Source organism: Neofelis nebulosa, chromosome 2 (genome assembly GCF_028018385.1).
Source record: "Neofelis nebulosa isolate mNeoNeb1 chromosome 2, mNeoNeb1.pri, whole genome shotgun sequence".
Taxonomy (NCBI): domain Eukaryota; kingdom Metazoa; phylum Chordata; class Mammalia; order Carnivora; family Felidae; genus Neofelis; species Neofelis nebulosa.
Window position 1 is genome coordinate 217,085,113 of NC_080783.1, and position 16,922 is coordinate 217,102,034.

General features: G+C 43.0%; 1 protein-coding gene and 1 long non-coding RNA gene across 10 annotated transcripts in view; one reads left to right on the top strand and one right to left on the bottom strand.

The window, feature by feature from the left end:
* Positions 1–20: 20 nt before the first annotated feature.
* Positions 21–1,481, top strand: LOC131505549 (uncharacterized). The gene is made up of 2 exons (XR_009258454.1): positions 21–165; positions 1,293–1,481. It is a non-coding gene; the product is annotated as an uncharacterized LOC131505549 (long non-coding RNA).
* A 1,161-nt stretch (positions 1,482–2,642) lies between these two features.
* Positions 2,643–16,922, bottom strand: part of CAMTA1 (calmodulin binding transcription activator 1) — an 827,492-nt gene continuing 813,212 nt past the window's right edge. For 5 of the 9 annotated variants that reach the window (XM_058719242.1, XM_058719241.1, XM_058719240.1 and 2 more), the window contains 2 exons: positions 16,827–16,901; positions 2,643–4,964 (listed from right to left, as the gene is read on the bottom strand). In XM_058719242.1, coding sequence (XP_058575225.1) covers positions 4,901–4,964; positions 16,827–16,901 — 139 coding nt within the window. In that variant the 3' untranslated portion in view covers positions 2,643–4,900. The other 4 variants (XM_058719234.1, XM_058719236.1, XM_058719238.1 and 1 more) reach the window with 4 other exon arrangements.

Genomic DNA, 16,922 nt, shown 5'->3' on the forward strand with positions numbered 1-16,922 from the left:
TCACGGGGGCGGGGCCACCCGAAAGGGCTGGGCGGCCGGCGCGGGGTGACCACGCGGCGTGATGCGCTGGGCTCTGTCGCGCTGCAAGCTCTCTGCCCGCCGCCAACCTTGTGACGCCGCAGGACGCTGAAAGGGACTGTGTAGGTGAATAAGAGCCGTGGCGTGGTACGTTATTTTGGGCCCGGGTACGTTATTCTTTGGCCTTGACAGTCCTGGGGGTTGACTGCGCGCTTCTGCGTGACGTCTCACGTTAACCCAGTGGTCCTGGAGACACCACGCTTCCCCCCGAAGATTTGTTAACATGAGACAGGGAGTCCGTTTGGCGTATTTATCATGGGCGTTAATTGGGTTAGACTCCTTTCTCCGTGTTCATTTGTGACTCAAATATTTATTTGTCACCGCAAAGACCATGACGGGAGCCTGGGCATCAGGCACTGTTTAGTGTCTACGTTTCTGTATTCCCCGGGCCCTGGCAGAGAAGGTCCTCAGCTTTTGATAGGCTGCAGGTGGAGAGTTACTCTGCAATGAACTTAAAGCGGTTATTGAAAATATTCCTACCAACGTAGACGACGCCTCCCTTAAACAAACAAAACTCTGAAAAACACTGCCAGGTCGCCTGGAGATCAGATGAGAAAGGAGAAATAAAACACTGAAATACTGAACTGTCTTTTCTGTCAGTGTAATAATTTGAAAAGGGAAATGTTAATGTGTATTAGGATAAAGAAGAGTGTCCCAGAGGAGGTGCGATTTGAGTTGGGTAAGTAGCTAAGAAGAGAATTCCCAGGCAAGGGATGAACAAACATGAACAAAGACAACCGTGGAAATGGAAATGGTTTGCACAGGTTTGCACCAGCCAACAGAAGGGGCAGGTTGGGTCACAGGTGAAATAAGACAGTAAGAGTGAGGATAAACAAGAAAGGAAAATGTCGTTTAAATGCAGTTGGCTCTAGAAACCACTGGGGCCTGGGGGAGCTGGGAGATAACCCTGCAGACGTGGTCTGGCAGGAGCACCGAAATGGACTCCGTGGGAGAGGGACTACCAGGGAGACAAGGTGACACTCTGCAGTGAAAGGGAAGGAGAGGATGACAGAATTCTCAGAAAAGAAGACAGATAGTAGTAGTCAGTTGGAAAATGCCTTTTGAAAACCAGAGGATTTTAGCTGCAGAGGTGAATTTAAATTGGTGTCTTTATGTTTCAGGTAACCGGTATGCCAGTTGAGAGGCACCTGAGAAAACAGTTGGGAAAGCAAGGGTTCTAGGGACGGTGGCTTACAGTGAAATCTTTCTTTCAGGGATACCTAGGTGGCTCAGTCGGTTAAACGTCCTACTCGATTTCAGCTCAGGTCAGGATCTCATGGTTCGGGAGTTCGAGCCCCACATCGGGCTCTATGCTGACAGTGTGGAGCCTGCTTGGGATTCTTTGTCTCCCTCTCTCTCTGCCCTTACCCCACTCGTGCTCTCCCTCTCTAAATAAATAAATATTAATTTTTTTTTCTTTTTCACGGACATGTCCCAAACTATGTGATAGTCGATGCCACAACACTGTCTCTAGATCTAAGGAAACACGTGAAACGTATGGTTTGAAACATACTGGGTCACCCTGGGTCTCAATAGCAGGTAAAGTTAAAGCAAAGCACACACATAGTATGGGGAAATTTTCTTCATTTTTAATTTACAGCAGAAAGAATATAAAGCATTCAGAAAACATTTTCCATATTTTAAGGGCAATTCAAAACATTTTGCATGGTTTCCAGCAGCTGAGTTCTTCAACAGATCCATTGATTCAATGATGCTTTACATGCACAATTACAAAAATAAAACTTACAAAAAAGAAGACATCTAGACTAGTTTTACATGCAAGTCTCAGGGACCCCCCATTGGGCGCCAACTACTGTGTGGAACTGCCATAAGCGACCCGTGCAGCCAGAGAGGGGTTCGAGTTATTGTCTTTATTTCGTTCACACAGTACAGCTGATTTCAAATGGGTAACAAGAATAGCAATTAAATCTTCAGGAGACAGAATAAGATTAGCTATTAATTTTATAATGAAATCCTACTCCTGGCACTTGGGAATTCAGATTATCCAAGAAAGCTGCGCTTACCTATCATCTTATATTCAAAATTAAGATTCACAACCAAGAAAAAGCGGTCAGAAATGCTTCGTTTCAGTGGAAGTGCATTTGTACCTCACCCAGGATTCACAGTTGTACTGGTAGGCTACACTGGTAGGTTTTGAACCTACTTCCTATCCCCTCCAGAAGAACCCTCCTAATTCTATGTAAGTCCTTATCTTCCAGAAGTTTCTAACTTACTCAGCTAATAATGTAGCATGGGAGACATTAAAAAAAAAAATAAATGAATACATAAATGTGAGGATTCAAGCAAATCCACTGAGGTCATTACTCTTGTCGAAAGATCACTTATTTGTACCATAAGAAATGGAATAAACCGATCTCAATTCAGTACTAACATAGGATATTCTGAAAGAGCTGGCTTTCACCTTCTGTTTCCATTCATGAATACAATTGCGTGTTTGTAAATTACTCAGTGTCCTCCTGTAGATCAAATCGTGTAAAATAATAGGTATCTGGGGGTTGGGGTGTGTGTGTGTGTGTGTGTGTGTGTGTGCAACAGCTGCAACATAACCCACACATTTAAAAACAAAATGGAGCCAGGTCAGTTTACAAATGTACAGGTGGCTACTAGTTGTGGGGCTGAAACCGTTGTCAAAGCTGATCACAAGCGGTAAGACATATACTTTACAGTAATCCGAGGTTGGCAGTGAAAGGAAGTAATTAAAAAACAAGTACAATTATAGAAAAGGCACCAAGAGCACTGACCCCAGTTTTTACCACAATCTGTTTGTTTCTATCTTCCTTCTAAAGACGCCAGTTTAAAAGCTTATTTGTGAATATTTTTAGGCTTCACAACAAGCCTTGAGTTTTAACGTACAGTTGGCAGCCAGAACCAAGAAGAAGAAGAAAAAAACCAAAACTATTTAATCTCAGCTTTACACCAACTGATCCTGAAACTTAACCTGGGAGTTTTAAACTGGCATCAGCAAATGCGAACTTTATTCTCTCAATTTAACATTAGTAGTTTAATTTTTAAAAGCATCAGATTTCTTTGGCTCCTCATTATATAGAAAGAGTAATAGACCATGACAACCTTACAAGACCAGTTTGCCTCTTAAATTTTTAGTCTTTTTTTTGTGTGCAATTTTTGTTACATTTTCTGATTTCCAGCAGGAGATATGAAAACGCGAGACATTTTTCAACCTTTCGTACTATTTCTTTTGTCAGGTTTTGATCGTTCTAAGTGTTCTTTGTTGGAGTGAGTGGATGGTGTTAAGCTATATACGGATTCATCTTATGATTATCTGTTTAGCAAAAGTAACTTAATTTTCTTAAGCAATATTAGCATTCACATTACTTGGCACCATTGGCAAAAAAATTTTAAATTAAATAAAATAAACTCCTGGTAGCCAAAATTAAATGTAAACATATCCTTTTTTTTTTTTTTAAGTAATGTTACTCTGCCTTTTATCCTAAGTCTAAATACAGTAGCTCTTTTTTTTTCCAGTTTAGTCATGCTTTAGCAAAATGTTCTTCTAAAGAACATTTAAAATAAAGTACTCTTATAGTGAAATAAAGTTTTTTTTTTGTTTCATTTTACAGACCATAGCCACTAATGCTTTGCTTTTGTTCATTTCTTTTTTCTTGATTTCATGCACATATCTCTTTGTTTTAATATATACAATATATACAAACAATACATCCACATTTTTCTCGTTCATTCAGACAAAACTATACAAATAATTTTATCTCGCCATGTTATTGACCTTTGTGAATAAAATATTTAGCAATTAATATAATCCCTTTCAAATATTTTCTCGCTTTCCGTTTCTACCTTCTATATATACACAGAAACTGCTCAGTTTGGATGAGATTATAGCCAAAAATATGGAATTTACTGGCCAGAACGCAGCACCACACTGATCTTTTAGGTGGCAAATGTCCAGGCAAGGTTTATGATTCCTTAGAATGACTACAGTTTCCAAGGTTACTAAGAAAAGCTACATGCTGTACCAATTCTCTAAGTAAATCTCATTGCACATGAAAGTAAGGCCCACAAATGAAAGTGCTGAGCATGACAAAAGGGACGAGATGGTCACTACACTCGCAGGTTCCTGGGAGGTGGTGGGGACAAGAAAATAAAGTTAAACTCTGTGAGCTGTTTCTCATTAATTCCCATGCATTCCCCGTTTACCACACACCCGCCCCTCTGCAAATTTCCACAAGACATTAAAAACCTGCAGATTTTAAAAGTTGCATTAAGTGTGCTGTAGAGATTAAAACAAACACGAATTCAAAGAAAATAAAACCAGTGAAGGAAATGCGAACACACGGACCCAATGAAGATTTGTATGGTCTAAGCCCTCCACTGAGAGTCAATCCCAAAGATTCAGCTTCTTGGAAGTAACTGACAGGTGCAGGAGCAGCATTCTCTTTTGTTGCTAGCGCATCCCCACCTTTGCGTATCTATATTTTTGGTATAAATATTTGTACAGTTCCACACGATGTTTGAATACAGCCCTATATGAGAAGGAAACCGGCTGCTTCCTAAGGAAAGGAAGCCTCTTTCGATTCCTCGTGGTGTCTTGTTTTTCCCATGATCCAACAGAAGATTGAGTTCCAAGATGTCTTGCTGATCAAATGAAAAGTTGTCCATGAAAGTGCAAATGCAATGACCAACACATTCCTGTTAAAATCCTGCAGCTGATCTCCCCAAAACTGCAGAGGGATTGTGTGCGTGTGTGTGCGTGTGTGCGTGCGTGTGTGTGTCGTAGTTTTGCATGTCTCTGCTAAAAACAGAAATGAAAACAGTCTGAAAAGCAATGTCACATTGCTAAGGGATGCTGCTGTATGTCTTCAAGTTCCTTGGCCTTTCTCAACTCTTTCACTCTGGAAGAGAAACAGAACAGAACACCAGGTGATAGCTGTTTAGTGAAACTGTGGCCAAATGGAGGGAAGGGCATTACCGATCCCTCTGAAGCAAAAACAAAACAAACAAACAAACAAACCAAAAAAACCCCCCCCAAAAACAAAACAAAAAACAACAACAACAACAACAACAACAACAAAAAACCAAGACAAAAACCCTTTGGAGGACTGATGGCAAAAGAAACTCCTGCTAAACTGCTGGGGGAGATATTCAAGGAGGAAGACACGGCCCTTCCTGAAACTGCTCAGTATCAAGTGCTCTCAACACAAAGCAAAACCGAAGTCGGCTGCATTCAGTCCCGTGTGACAGGAACGTGCTCAATCTTACAAAGGGTTGACTCTTCACATAGCTTTCTTCGAAGCCTGTTGGGACCATCAGTGACGCCCTGCAATTAATTCCACATGAGGCAAGTTAGGGAAACTGCACACGCCTCTACTTAGCTTCGGATACACCCAGGGACTGAACCGCTTTGCTCACAGACTCCAGATTGTTGGAGATCTTGAAGCCGACCTTGCACCTGCACAGCCGGGCTACTGCGCTCACGTATCGTGGAGTCTTTCTGATTTTCGTTAATTCCTTACCTTCCTCCCATTCCACACCGTAACTTTAAAAGATGCTCAGGTCACTTCCCCCAGTGCTCCCAGATGGACAGCAACAGCTCCCAGATGCATACCAGTAAGGTACTCTGTTCTATTTATCAAACGTGTTGCAGTCAACAAATTTCAATGAAATGGTTATCAACAGTCATGGAAAGTCCGCATCAGATTATTTGTTTGCCGTGGGGTTTGAATACGACCCCCCGATGTGGATGGGGTGCCGGGAAGCAGGTTGTAAGTTGGAGGGTTATTTGTTTCATTGAAAAAGAATTCAGATCTTGCCTTAAGAGCAAAAAGATCCAACGCCAAGTGTGACTTCGGGGTCTACTAGTAAAGTCAGCATGTGCTGTATATGGCACCCAGCTGGCAGCTCTATGTAACGTACCACATCATAACCTGTGTTTCCCAAAAATGGGGGCGGAAGAAGGACTTTAGCCGAACAGAAGCGGCCGTTTCTCAGGATGCGTATGCCCTATGTCTCAGCAGCACGACAAGGAAAAGTCTGATTGGCTGTCGCTCATATGGGCCTCTATCTACAGAGGGAATTCCCAAACGCACTTTTCTGATTCTCTAAGAATAAAGCGTCTCCTATTAAGTGATACCAGTGTGTTTACATTCTATTTTAAAACGAATGCCAGTTTACTTTCTAAATAGATTCTTGTTAACACTTGGAGAAAACATTTTGAAAACAAGTAGTGAGTTACTGCTGTATCACACAGGCTAGGATTCAGTGGCCTGCACGCACGCTATTACAGCAATTTAAGAAAACAGGATATTTACCACCTCCAAGCAGAATCGTTTCTGAATATTCTGCCAAGTTGATGCAATCTCTTCAGAGAGAAGTTGCTCTCTCTCAGAAAAAAAGCTTTATTACCATCATCATTAATACTAAAAAGAATTACCACGTTCGGAAACCTGATTTGTCTGATATATTTACTAAATACACCAGGTCCAGCTTGATCAAACGGTCTCTTCAGAACGGTCAACTTTCTTTCTTAACAGGCACGTTTAGAACGCATTGCTGTGTTCCTAACTGGATCTCGGTATCAGTTTTCAATTTTATAATTAAATATACCACGGATTATTAAATTTTAGGGTAATTTGGATCATATCACAGTACAGAAGTGTGCATCATCATAGGTCCCTAGTTTTGGACATGCATACTTGATAAAGAAATGGCTTTTTAAAAATTGAAACATGCCGTGTCGTGTGTTCAATTTTTAAACATGCAGTATCTATACTAACAGCCCTTTGGCTGGAAAAATGCCAGGCATGCACTGATGCCCCCTTTGCTCCGGGCATGCAAAGTGTCTGTACTTGTGCAGACCTAGTGGCTGAGTCACTGCAAAGTGTGCGTGCTGCTTCACATGCGACATCTTGTTTCTGCACTAGTACAGAACTCATTCACAAATATGCAACAGTGACTCCATCACTGATGAGCTTTCTAGAATCTGAAGAATTCCGAACTCAAAATCTGACAGCATAAACACAGATATCCATCCACAGTTCTTCTAGAGTGAAGACGAACGCTATAAAAATATCACGTTCATCACTGAGAGAAAAAGGAGGGTGAACTATAAACCAGAAACGTTTTCTACAGTCTCATACCGAAGAAGCTGTAATCAGCTGGTCATGGGGCCTGTACCTTAAACGTTTTTCTTTTCATTATAATGGTCACGTTTGTTTTTGTAGGTTTTTTTTTTTTTTGTAATTTCTCTTGAAATTAATGAAAGAGTCTACTAAATTCCCATAAGGTTTTAAGGTCACCATGTAAATGCTCTGCTATGAAGTGGCGGTAGCCTCGCGCGGCTCTGGGTGAAGGAGAGATACACGTCCATACACACAGAGGTGACGATGATCATCTGTGCTGGAAAAAGGAGACGCCCCAATCTCAAGATACGTCTTCTAGGCTTGCATCGCTTCTGAGCTACAGTGGAGAGCTTAGTTCTTAGTTCCATGATGAAGGTTTTACAGAACGTTAGCATTATAAATGATACCAGAATGGCTTCAACAGCATAGGCTTTTTTTTTTTTTTTTTTTTTTTACAGAAAGTCGCTCAAGGAGGATTTAGGGAAAGAGGAAGAGAGGCCTTCTGTTTCAACAGCTGTACAGGCTACTTAGTATTTGTTACCTTGTTTAGGCCTCCAGACACATCACCATCATCTCCAGTTTGTAAATGCAGAACCTGAGATTTTTACACCAATGAAGCGACCTGCCCCAGACAATACAGGTAACAAGCGGGGATTTGGGCCCAGGCCTGTCTGCCTTTCGCCTCCCCACCCTGCTGCCTCCGATATACCTCAGGACAACAAAACAATTAAAAAAACAATTATTGGGGGCGCCTGGGTGGCTTAGTCGGTTAAGCGTCCGACTCGGTTTTGGCTCAGGTAGGTCATGGTCTCAAGGTTCGGTTCATGGTATCGAGCCTCTTGCCGGGTTCCATGCTGACAGTGTAGAGCCTGCTTGGGATATTCTCTCTCTCTCTCTCTCTCTCTCTCTCTCTCTCTCTCTCTCTCTCCCTCTCCCTCTCTTTCCTCCTCCTCCCCTGCTGGTGCTCTCTCTCAAAATAAATAAATCAACAAAAAGAACAACAATTACTGTATTGGTTTCTCCAAAGGCCTCTGGAAACATCTCCATGGTGCGAGACGAGTGTATTGTTGAAACCTGGTAACAATTCACAACTGTATTTCTAACAACTGTATTTCCTCAGCTCTGAGATGCTGTCCCTTATAAGACCTTATGTTGCTTTCATTACAGTGTTCTGCAGAACAAAATTTCCTCCGTATAAAATGTACCTACCAACTTTATAAAATAGATCTGAGAAGTGAAAGAAGTGGGAATAAGAATCAAGGAAGTGGAAGATTTTTAGCCTCCTCCAATTTCCAACTGGCAGACTGTGTGGATGTTAATTAACCTCTCAAAGTTGAGATGAAATTGAGAGACTTTCACAATCTGCCCTACTGAAGCCGTAAATCGAGTTCTAAGTCACTTGAGGGCAGATTATTAGGATGGGCTAGGGGTACCTAATTTTCTTTTTGTTTTACGTCAAACGTCAATTGGACAAAAAGTAACGTTTGAATGTTATACTGCCTCTAGAGAAACGCAAAACAATTCACTGTATCACCAAAGTAGTTTTCGAGCATTTGACACTAGAATTTTTGTTAGCCAATTCTAAAAAACCAGACGTTTCAGATCAGAGTTTCAACAGTTACAGAAATTTGGTGTTGCCTTGTCTTAGGACATGAACAGCCACTAACAGGCACATGTCAACACACATCTTAGCACGAGAGGGGTCACAATGAAAGTTTAGTCGTTATTACCTCTGGGTTTTTCTCCTTGCTTATTTGTATTTCCAAAATGTGCTACAAGGAGTGTACTTCTTTCATAATAATTATTTCTGCTCATCATTCTCCAGGTTGAAAAAAAAGTTTATGTTTTCCTATCCATCCGTTATGACTACATCCCACCATCCGTTATGGCTAGCAATATTGTATTCGCATGACACAAAAAACCAAGTGAAAAATCCAGTGGAGAAAGAAAGAAACTGATTCTATAGTCCAAAACCAACATCAATTGTTTGAACTGGTGTCACTGGCATTACCTGTGTTTTAAGCCTATTTTTTCGGCACACAAACTTGGTAAATGTGGGCCGGGTTTGTTTGAAGTTGGAATTACGTTGGAAAATCCAGTGGTCGTATTTGCGGAACTTAGAATACAGACAGGCGTTCCATCAACTCTCGTTGCGTTGTACGTGCTGTCCCAACTCAGCTACTGGTTACTGAGGCTTTGGTTCTCTAAAGGAATTACACCTGCTGCATTCATTCAGGGCCAAGAAACAGCCTAACCTGAGGATGTCCTGGTCACCTAAAAACAAACCCCGTATACAGTGTGTATGCTTGCTTCTGAATTCCACTGCACAGAAGACAGGCAAAGCAGTCTTCCTTGGGGCTCTGAAGACCATTGACCCGGGGCAGAAACCACAGCTTCTGTGGCTACGAGGCTGTCGCGGCCGCAAGGAGAGCCGCCGGGAGCACATTTCTGAGCTGCGCGCGTCAGTCCAGTCGGTACCTCGGGAAAGGGCCCTCCAGGGACTGGCTGGGAGGGGAGGCAATCAGGGCAGCGCGACTTTCCCCTGCAGCCATTCCGCTATGAAAATGGAAGACAACCCCGGGATTTGCCCAAGCGTTCTAGGCTGAAGATAATCCCCACTTTGGGGTATTGCTGCGGTCTCAACGACAACAACAACAACAACAACAAAAAAAAAAAAAAAGAAAGAAAGAAAGAAAGAAAGAAAGAAAGAAGGAAAGAAAAAAAAAGAAACGAGAAAACATAAAAACGAATGTTGCATTCTAATGTACTGAAGTGATGTAGGAAAGCAACAGCACTGAAAGCCAGCAGAAGCCCACACAGGGTTTATTTCCATCAGACGTCCAATGAGAATTCACGAATAAATGAGGTAGGCCTGCTTCCGAAACTTGTAGCAAACAATGGCTCCATGGGTAAAGCATAAGGCAAAGCCGCTTCATTACATCTACTTGGTAACGCTCAGCCAGAGAAATGTTTCATGAGTCAGTGGATTTCAGCAGATATATTCTTGCAATGCTGGACGTCAAAAATATACAGGGCAGCCAGATGCGGCTTTCTGATTAGTTACCTGTTGCTCTGAGAGCTGCAATAGCTTGTGGGGAATTTAGGAAAAGAGAGATCTTGCCATTTTCCAGAAATCTCATTTGGATTGCAAAACAAAAAAGACAGAGAGGCCCAATAAGAATGACACAGAGCATGTTGTCTGCAATTTAACACACACCACTGTGTGCCAAAAATATTCATTTCCTAAAAGAGGCAAGTAAGACAAAATTACTTTGGATATTTGAATTACATCCATGATGACACATCCCACACATTCATTTCCTACTCTTCACCAAGTGTATCAGGCCACCTGGGAATTACACCTCGTGTCAAATTTAACTAAAGTGTGATGGCACCGTTGTTGACCTAGAGCACCGTCCACTCTTCTCAATCAAGCAACATACTTTTGGGCATCGTTAGAGAACTGTCCCTTGGATTAAAGTATATACAACAGAACACGAAGTATGAACGGAACCCGCAGAACTTGACAACGACCCCCTGAAGGTGTCTCACAGGACTGCTGTCCAGAGTCAGTGCTGAAATCGCTACTTACCAAGAAAACTGGCAGCATCTGGTAAAGTTCAGTGTTTAGAAACCCAGTTGTCAGTCAGAGAGAAAATCTGTTGCTTAAACATTTGTCACCAGAAAGAGTTACCTCTTCTTCCCCCCAATTAGGGTTCTTTTATGCCAGGAGGATAGCTTCACCCACCTTTACTGAACACGGGGACTAGGCCAACAACTTCCAAAAATAGGTTATTTGAAAACCAGAATTCCCGCTGTTTCTGATAATACCTGTAGTGACTGTTACAGGTCATAATGCCCCGTCACAGAAGTAACATCTCAGGGGAAAAAAGGATTTGTCCAGGAATCACTCTTCAGGGAATAGTCTCTCCAATCCTGATACCCACAAAACCCCAAATATCTTGAAGAGGGAAGTGGAAAAACCATTTTCTAACTGGAGAAAGTGGCATTGTCCTCTTTAGTCTCAATACCCGGAGGATGAATCTGTCACGTAATTCAGTTATTTGTTATTTCTTTACGTATGAGGTATCTTGGGTTTCTGCTAGGACACTACATTACATCCCGGTCAATTTAATCGGAACCCAGCCGGAGAGTCAGGTTTTCAGTACGTGCCCTTCAAAAACCTCTTCAACCTCAGCAATCCTCATTGTTTGGAAAGTAGTATATAACACCTAAGTTAACTCAGAGAAATAATTAAGATTGCCGATTTAAATATCTCTCTGTGCACAACAAAAGTTTTCTCCTAAAAGGGAAGTAGCTGTGCCCAAGACAAATCAAATCCCTAGGAGAAGCTGGAGAGTTTGGAAACTCCACTTTAAGAGCCTGGATGAATTAGGGGCTAAGCCTGGAGGGAAGGCTGCATGAAGACACGAGGACTCTCGGCCGAGAGCACCGGGGGGCTTTTTCTTAGCCAACCCCAAGTGAAGATTGGTGTACTGTGCCTTAATTCCGATGACTGACCTCGTCTGCCTTTCTACATAGCCTTCCGCTTCACCCATTGAGGACGTGCGGCTGAATGGTGTTTGACAAACCGCGCCACAAAATTGAGTTCAAGTTATCAAATATCATCTTTTGATGCAGAAAGCTTAAATGTCTTAAGTATGGTATGTACATTAATAAAAAAAAAAAGTATGCTAAGTCGTTTGACACAAATTCCACCAGTAAGAACTCCCCTCAGAGAATGCCCTCCCTCCCCACGAGTCATTTCAGCTTGGGGACTGTTGGAGGAAGTGCCACTGTGGGACGTCTCTGCTCTGGTCTCTTGACCAAACCAAGAGGGGTCGAGATCTTACCAGTAACTAGACAAAGCCACAGATAAGCTAGCCCTCCATCCACACAGGGAGAGAGACAGGACCATACTAGAAGGAATCTGAGCTTCTCAGCTGCTCTCTCTCAAAGTCCCTGAAGCCCGGGAGGCACAGGGGTGTCAGGAAATTCCAACTTTCCGTGCCCGAGGAGGAGTTTTAGGAGCCTGTGATGATGGATGCAGCAGGTGCTAAAGAAGTTATGGTAGGGACTCTCACATTGAAAAGCACCTTTGGAAAATGTTCTCTTAAAAACGATCACTGACGTACCAGAAGCTAACAAGCTTCCGAAGTGCGTAGGCAACCACTTTTGCTAAATGTTGGCTCCTTGCAGGGATCGTGTTAATTGCACGTCACATGCAAGATACTACAACCGTTTTGTTAAACTGAGTCTTAGGGCCTGCATTTGCTCTTTGCGGGTTTTTTTTTTTTTTTAAGTGGAAACAAATATTGTTTATGTATGCAGAGAGTGAAAGGGAATGGAAAGAGAAAGAAGTGGGGATTTTTGTCCCCTTTTTTAAATTTCAAACACAGACATCTCTGAGCCGTTCTACCACATGGGACAACTGTGAACAGCTGCTTAATTCTCAAGAGGACTAGCTAGTAAATTTACAGACCAGCGGAACTGCTTTATTCTGTTTTACATACATTTTCTTTCAGTGACTGCCCATGGTTTTAACCATGTGAGACTTTAAATCTGATATAGGGGTTGGGTCTTATTTTAGGAAGAACTTATAAAAACTCAATTCTCCTATCATCATAAGTCAGCAAACTGCAGTCCAGGGGCCACATCTAGCCCAATGAATATCTGTGTAAATAAAGTTTTATTGGAACACAGCCATAACCATTCATTTATATATTACCTACTGTTGTTCGCATGCTGCAATGGCAGAGCTGAATAGGTGTGACAGAGACTGTGTGGCCCACAAAGCCTAAGATATTTACTATCTTTTGAAAGCCTTTTAAGAAGAAGTTAGATGATCTTTGACTTAAAATACAATGAATAAATACCAGCATCGACATAAAGGCACTTAGATGAAAAATACTAGTTTCAGAAACATTAGTTTTAGAATTTTTGAATTATAATCTCTTCTCAGAAATCTTACAAATGACTCAAGTCGGGGTTAAAAAGGGAGGGTGTCGAATGGAGTGGAGTTGACGGGTGGGGGCTCCCCTGCTCCCCTGTTATTTGCTTAAGGGCATCTTCTCTTAAGTCCATCGGATAAAAGGTGTCAAATTAATCTACATTCGAATCTGCTTTGGGTGAATTATATCCCTGTCTTTTAAATCAATTTCCTGACACTAAATCCTTTCCTCTACCTTCACGCATGTGGCAGTCGCCTCTGACAGAGACTTCTGCCCCTTGTGTATACCTACAAACCAGCATCATAGTCTAAAACCTCAAGGACACCAACAGTGTCCATCGGCTACCCTACCTCTTCATCATCATTTCTTTAAAATACAAATTCTATTGGAATGTCCACTCTTAACTGCTATATAAAATATGCAGATTTAACACACCTTCCACCCCATCGTCTTTATTCAGCATTGCCATTAAATTCTGGAAGTCGGGTTTGCTCGCTCTTTAATAATGAATGCGCTGCATTGGTTCTGAAAGGGGAGCTTCATGTACTGACTTACCTCATGGCACCAGGGAAAGGGAGATTTACAAAACGCAACTACAGGAACAGGGTGATGGGGGAAATAGTAACTCTAAACAAGAAATCGATTCGTTAAAAAAAAAAAAAAAAAAAAAAAGCCAGTATCACCTGGTAAGCTTTTTTGTTTTAGAAATTTGGACACAGCGGTAGATGAGAGAATTGCATTGTGGCCAATGATCTGAGTCACAAATAACCACCTGCTTGACGTTTTCTTCCAGTGCAGCCTTGTTCCGACTCCACCGAGTTCTAAGCATGCCCTGTGGCGGCTTCAGAAGGGCCTCCCTCTCGCTTACTCATGCATTTGTACAACTGCTGTATGTGACTGTTTTTCATGTTGTATAAAGTAGCAGTGTTAGTAATTAGGGTTAGTTTTCATTTTGTCTTATTTCATTCAAAATGGATGTGAAACTTACTGGCATACCTAGGCTGCAGCCCCATGCAAGCAAGCAAAAAGCAAAATATTGAAAATGGAAGATAAAGGTAAACACTGGCTAGCAGGCAGCTAAACTCACCCTTTTGTACAGCCTATGGTCCACCAGGGGGCTTTAGACAGTAAAACAACACCAAAGAGCTATTAGCACGTGAGGGTCACAACAGAAACCTTATACACAGCTTTATTTCAACAACAAAAAAAGAGTAAAAAGTGGTTCCCCCTTTTTTTTTTTTGGAAAGAAAGAAAAGGAGAGTGGTGATGGGGTATGTGAAATGAGCAGGTAGAAAATTCACCAATTCATCGTGAGGTCTAAAAATGTTGGCGTCACACGACTTGGCAAAATTCTTAAGAGACAGGACCCTTATTGATTCCTGAAGCCATTACCTACCTACCTTTTCTGAGAGGGTGTTATATGAGGTTTTCTATTTTAATACTTCGCAGGGACAAGACACATGACAGTTTCTCTTAATTATAAGACTCAATACCCCAGCGTGGAAAGAGGGTTACGTTCATCCGAGGGAAAACATGAGCTTTCAGTTCTACCGATTTTCAGGATACAGGGATGGGAAGAGAATACGGTCGGTATGCAAAAGTTATTAAAATTTGCCTGCTCATTTTTTTCTAACGTCTAAACCATTATGGGGCAAGTCAGGAAAAGAGCCACTAGGGGTCTTTATTTTATCCCAAAGAATGAATAGGAATTCCAAGTCCACAATCTGATGTTCTCCTCGCAACAAACCTTCTTGCCACCCTCAGGAGGTTATTACTAGTTAAAACACGAACTTAAGAAAGGGGAAATCTTCATGAAATTCTTCTCAACTAGCTTATAAAGAGAGAGCTTTGAAAACAAGAATAAGAGTGTTCCTTTGTTCAGCTTACTCTGGGAGCCGGCCTTTTAGGCGCGGATGTTTTGCCCAACTGTCTTAACCTCTCAACTCACCCAATGTAGACATAGGGCATGGCTTTGGACGAGAAAAACAGAGAAGGAGCAGGGGACTTGATGTGAGTTTGCTCATAATGACCAAGGTAGCATTACCCACACGTATTTTCAAAGTTTGAGGCAAAGACTAGGAGAAACAAGGAAAATTCAACTTGCAAACATTCTGGCTCCAAAGAAGAGCCCCGTAAAGCTAATTTCCTTGAAAAGAAAATCTGTTGTGAGAGTGTTAACCACAGTCTCAGCAGGGCTGGGGTAGACAAACTGGAGGGGACGAAGGAAGGAGGGAGTGCGAGCACAGGTGAGCACGTCCAGAAAAGGGCGGAGGGAAGTTCCCTGATCATGTCGACCAAACAAAGAGAATCTCACGTTGCCAAAGGTACGGCCCAGGGGGGGAGAGAAGAGAGACCGACCTCAGCAGGGATTCTAGAACTAACGTAATTATGTCACAGGCGCTTCATGTTTTGATACGCATTTCCTAACAAGACTTCCCATTTGAGTATCGATACGGGTATCTCATCGGCCAGCTGGTCACGGGGAAGGAGACCCCAGTTGCTGCAGGGTAGAGGGCAGATGGGCTGCGGAGGTCTAGTAAGTGTGCACCAGCCTCTTTCCAATAGCATCGCAGCTAGAGAATGCCAAAGACAGCCTAAAGGATGATCTCTTTAAAATTTTTATTACGATTAACGTGTGGCTCTGAGCACACTTCCTCTCAACGTGCTGGAAAAGAATTCTTTTGTTAACAGAAAGAAAAGCGCAGATGGCCGTTGACCCCTATTAAGTCTCCAAGTCGCAAACATTCTCGAAGTTGGCAAGTTTTAGGAGTAAGAAAAACTGAAGTGAAAGGAACCGTCTGAGGAATCGAACTGAACCTAGACGCTCGGGGTTTTGGTGCGGTGAAAGAAGAAGAGGCAAGAAGACACTAGAGAGCTAGTTTCTGGCTGGAGATCACAGCTCCTGATGCACAGGGAAGCGACAAAACCACACAGGGTCACCGAAACTCAGCCCCGAAGGCCACTCTCACAGATGTCAGCCCAGAACCCTAACCTCATCAGGAAAACAAAACAATCTCCCCGGCTGTCCCCAAATCTAAGGAAAGAGCCTGCTGTCCACAAAGGAACCTCAGATTTGAAGGAACAAAGAGGAACCCCTCTAGCTGGTCTGGTGGGAAGCCGCCCTTGTCTCCGGGGGCCCGTTCCTCCCCCCCCCCCCCCCCCATGGAAAACGCACGTCTCCGCGCAGATGGCTTCCCTCAGCTGCACAGCAGGGGGCGCCCGCGACGTGGCAGAAAGTCTCCGTGGGAAACCCTGCCCGGAGTCGGTGGTTTTCTACCCCTTCCCTGAGGACAGGAACTCTGTTCGTTCTCTGGACACAAGCTGGCACAGGAGGGGCTCGGAGTGGAAAGCACGCTGCAGGGTGGCGTACAAGTAAGAGGTTGAAGAGAAAACAGGCAGCAACAGCCAGTCCCACTAGGCTGTCCTCACACCCAAACTGAGACAGGAGACCCGGCAGGAATCTCTGCCGCTCAACATTACAACGTGCCGTGAGGCAGTTCCCGGTGCTCCCAGTGCAGCAACTCGGTCCCTAGTTAGAGATTGGCTCTCGTACTGCAACTTGGGACGTTTACCCTGATGAATTTCGGGGAACTGGCTTTACGCAGGAGTTCATGAGTGGTTAGGAGGGTCAGGGTCGTTTCATCGCTCTCGATGAGTAAACCGTCTAGATGAGGCTTAATGTTACCTGTGGCGGCAGCGGCGTAGAAACCTCATTATTTTTCGAGCAGCTTGGTCCTGCTTTTTGGTTAGCAAACTGCTCCTGAAAAAGCCGGAACATCAC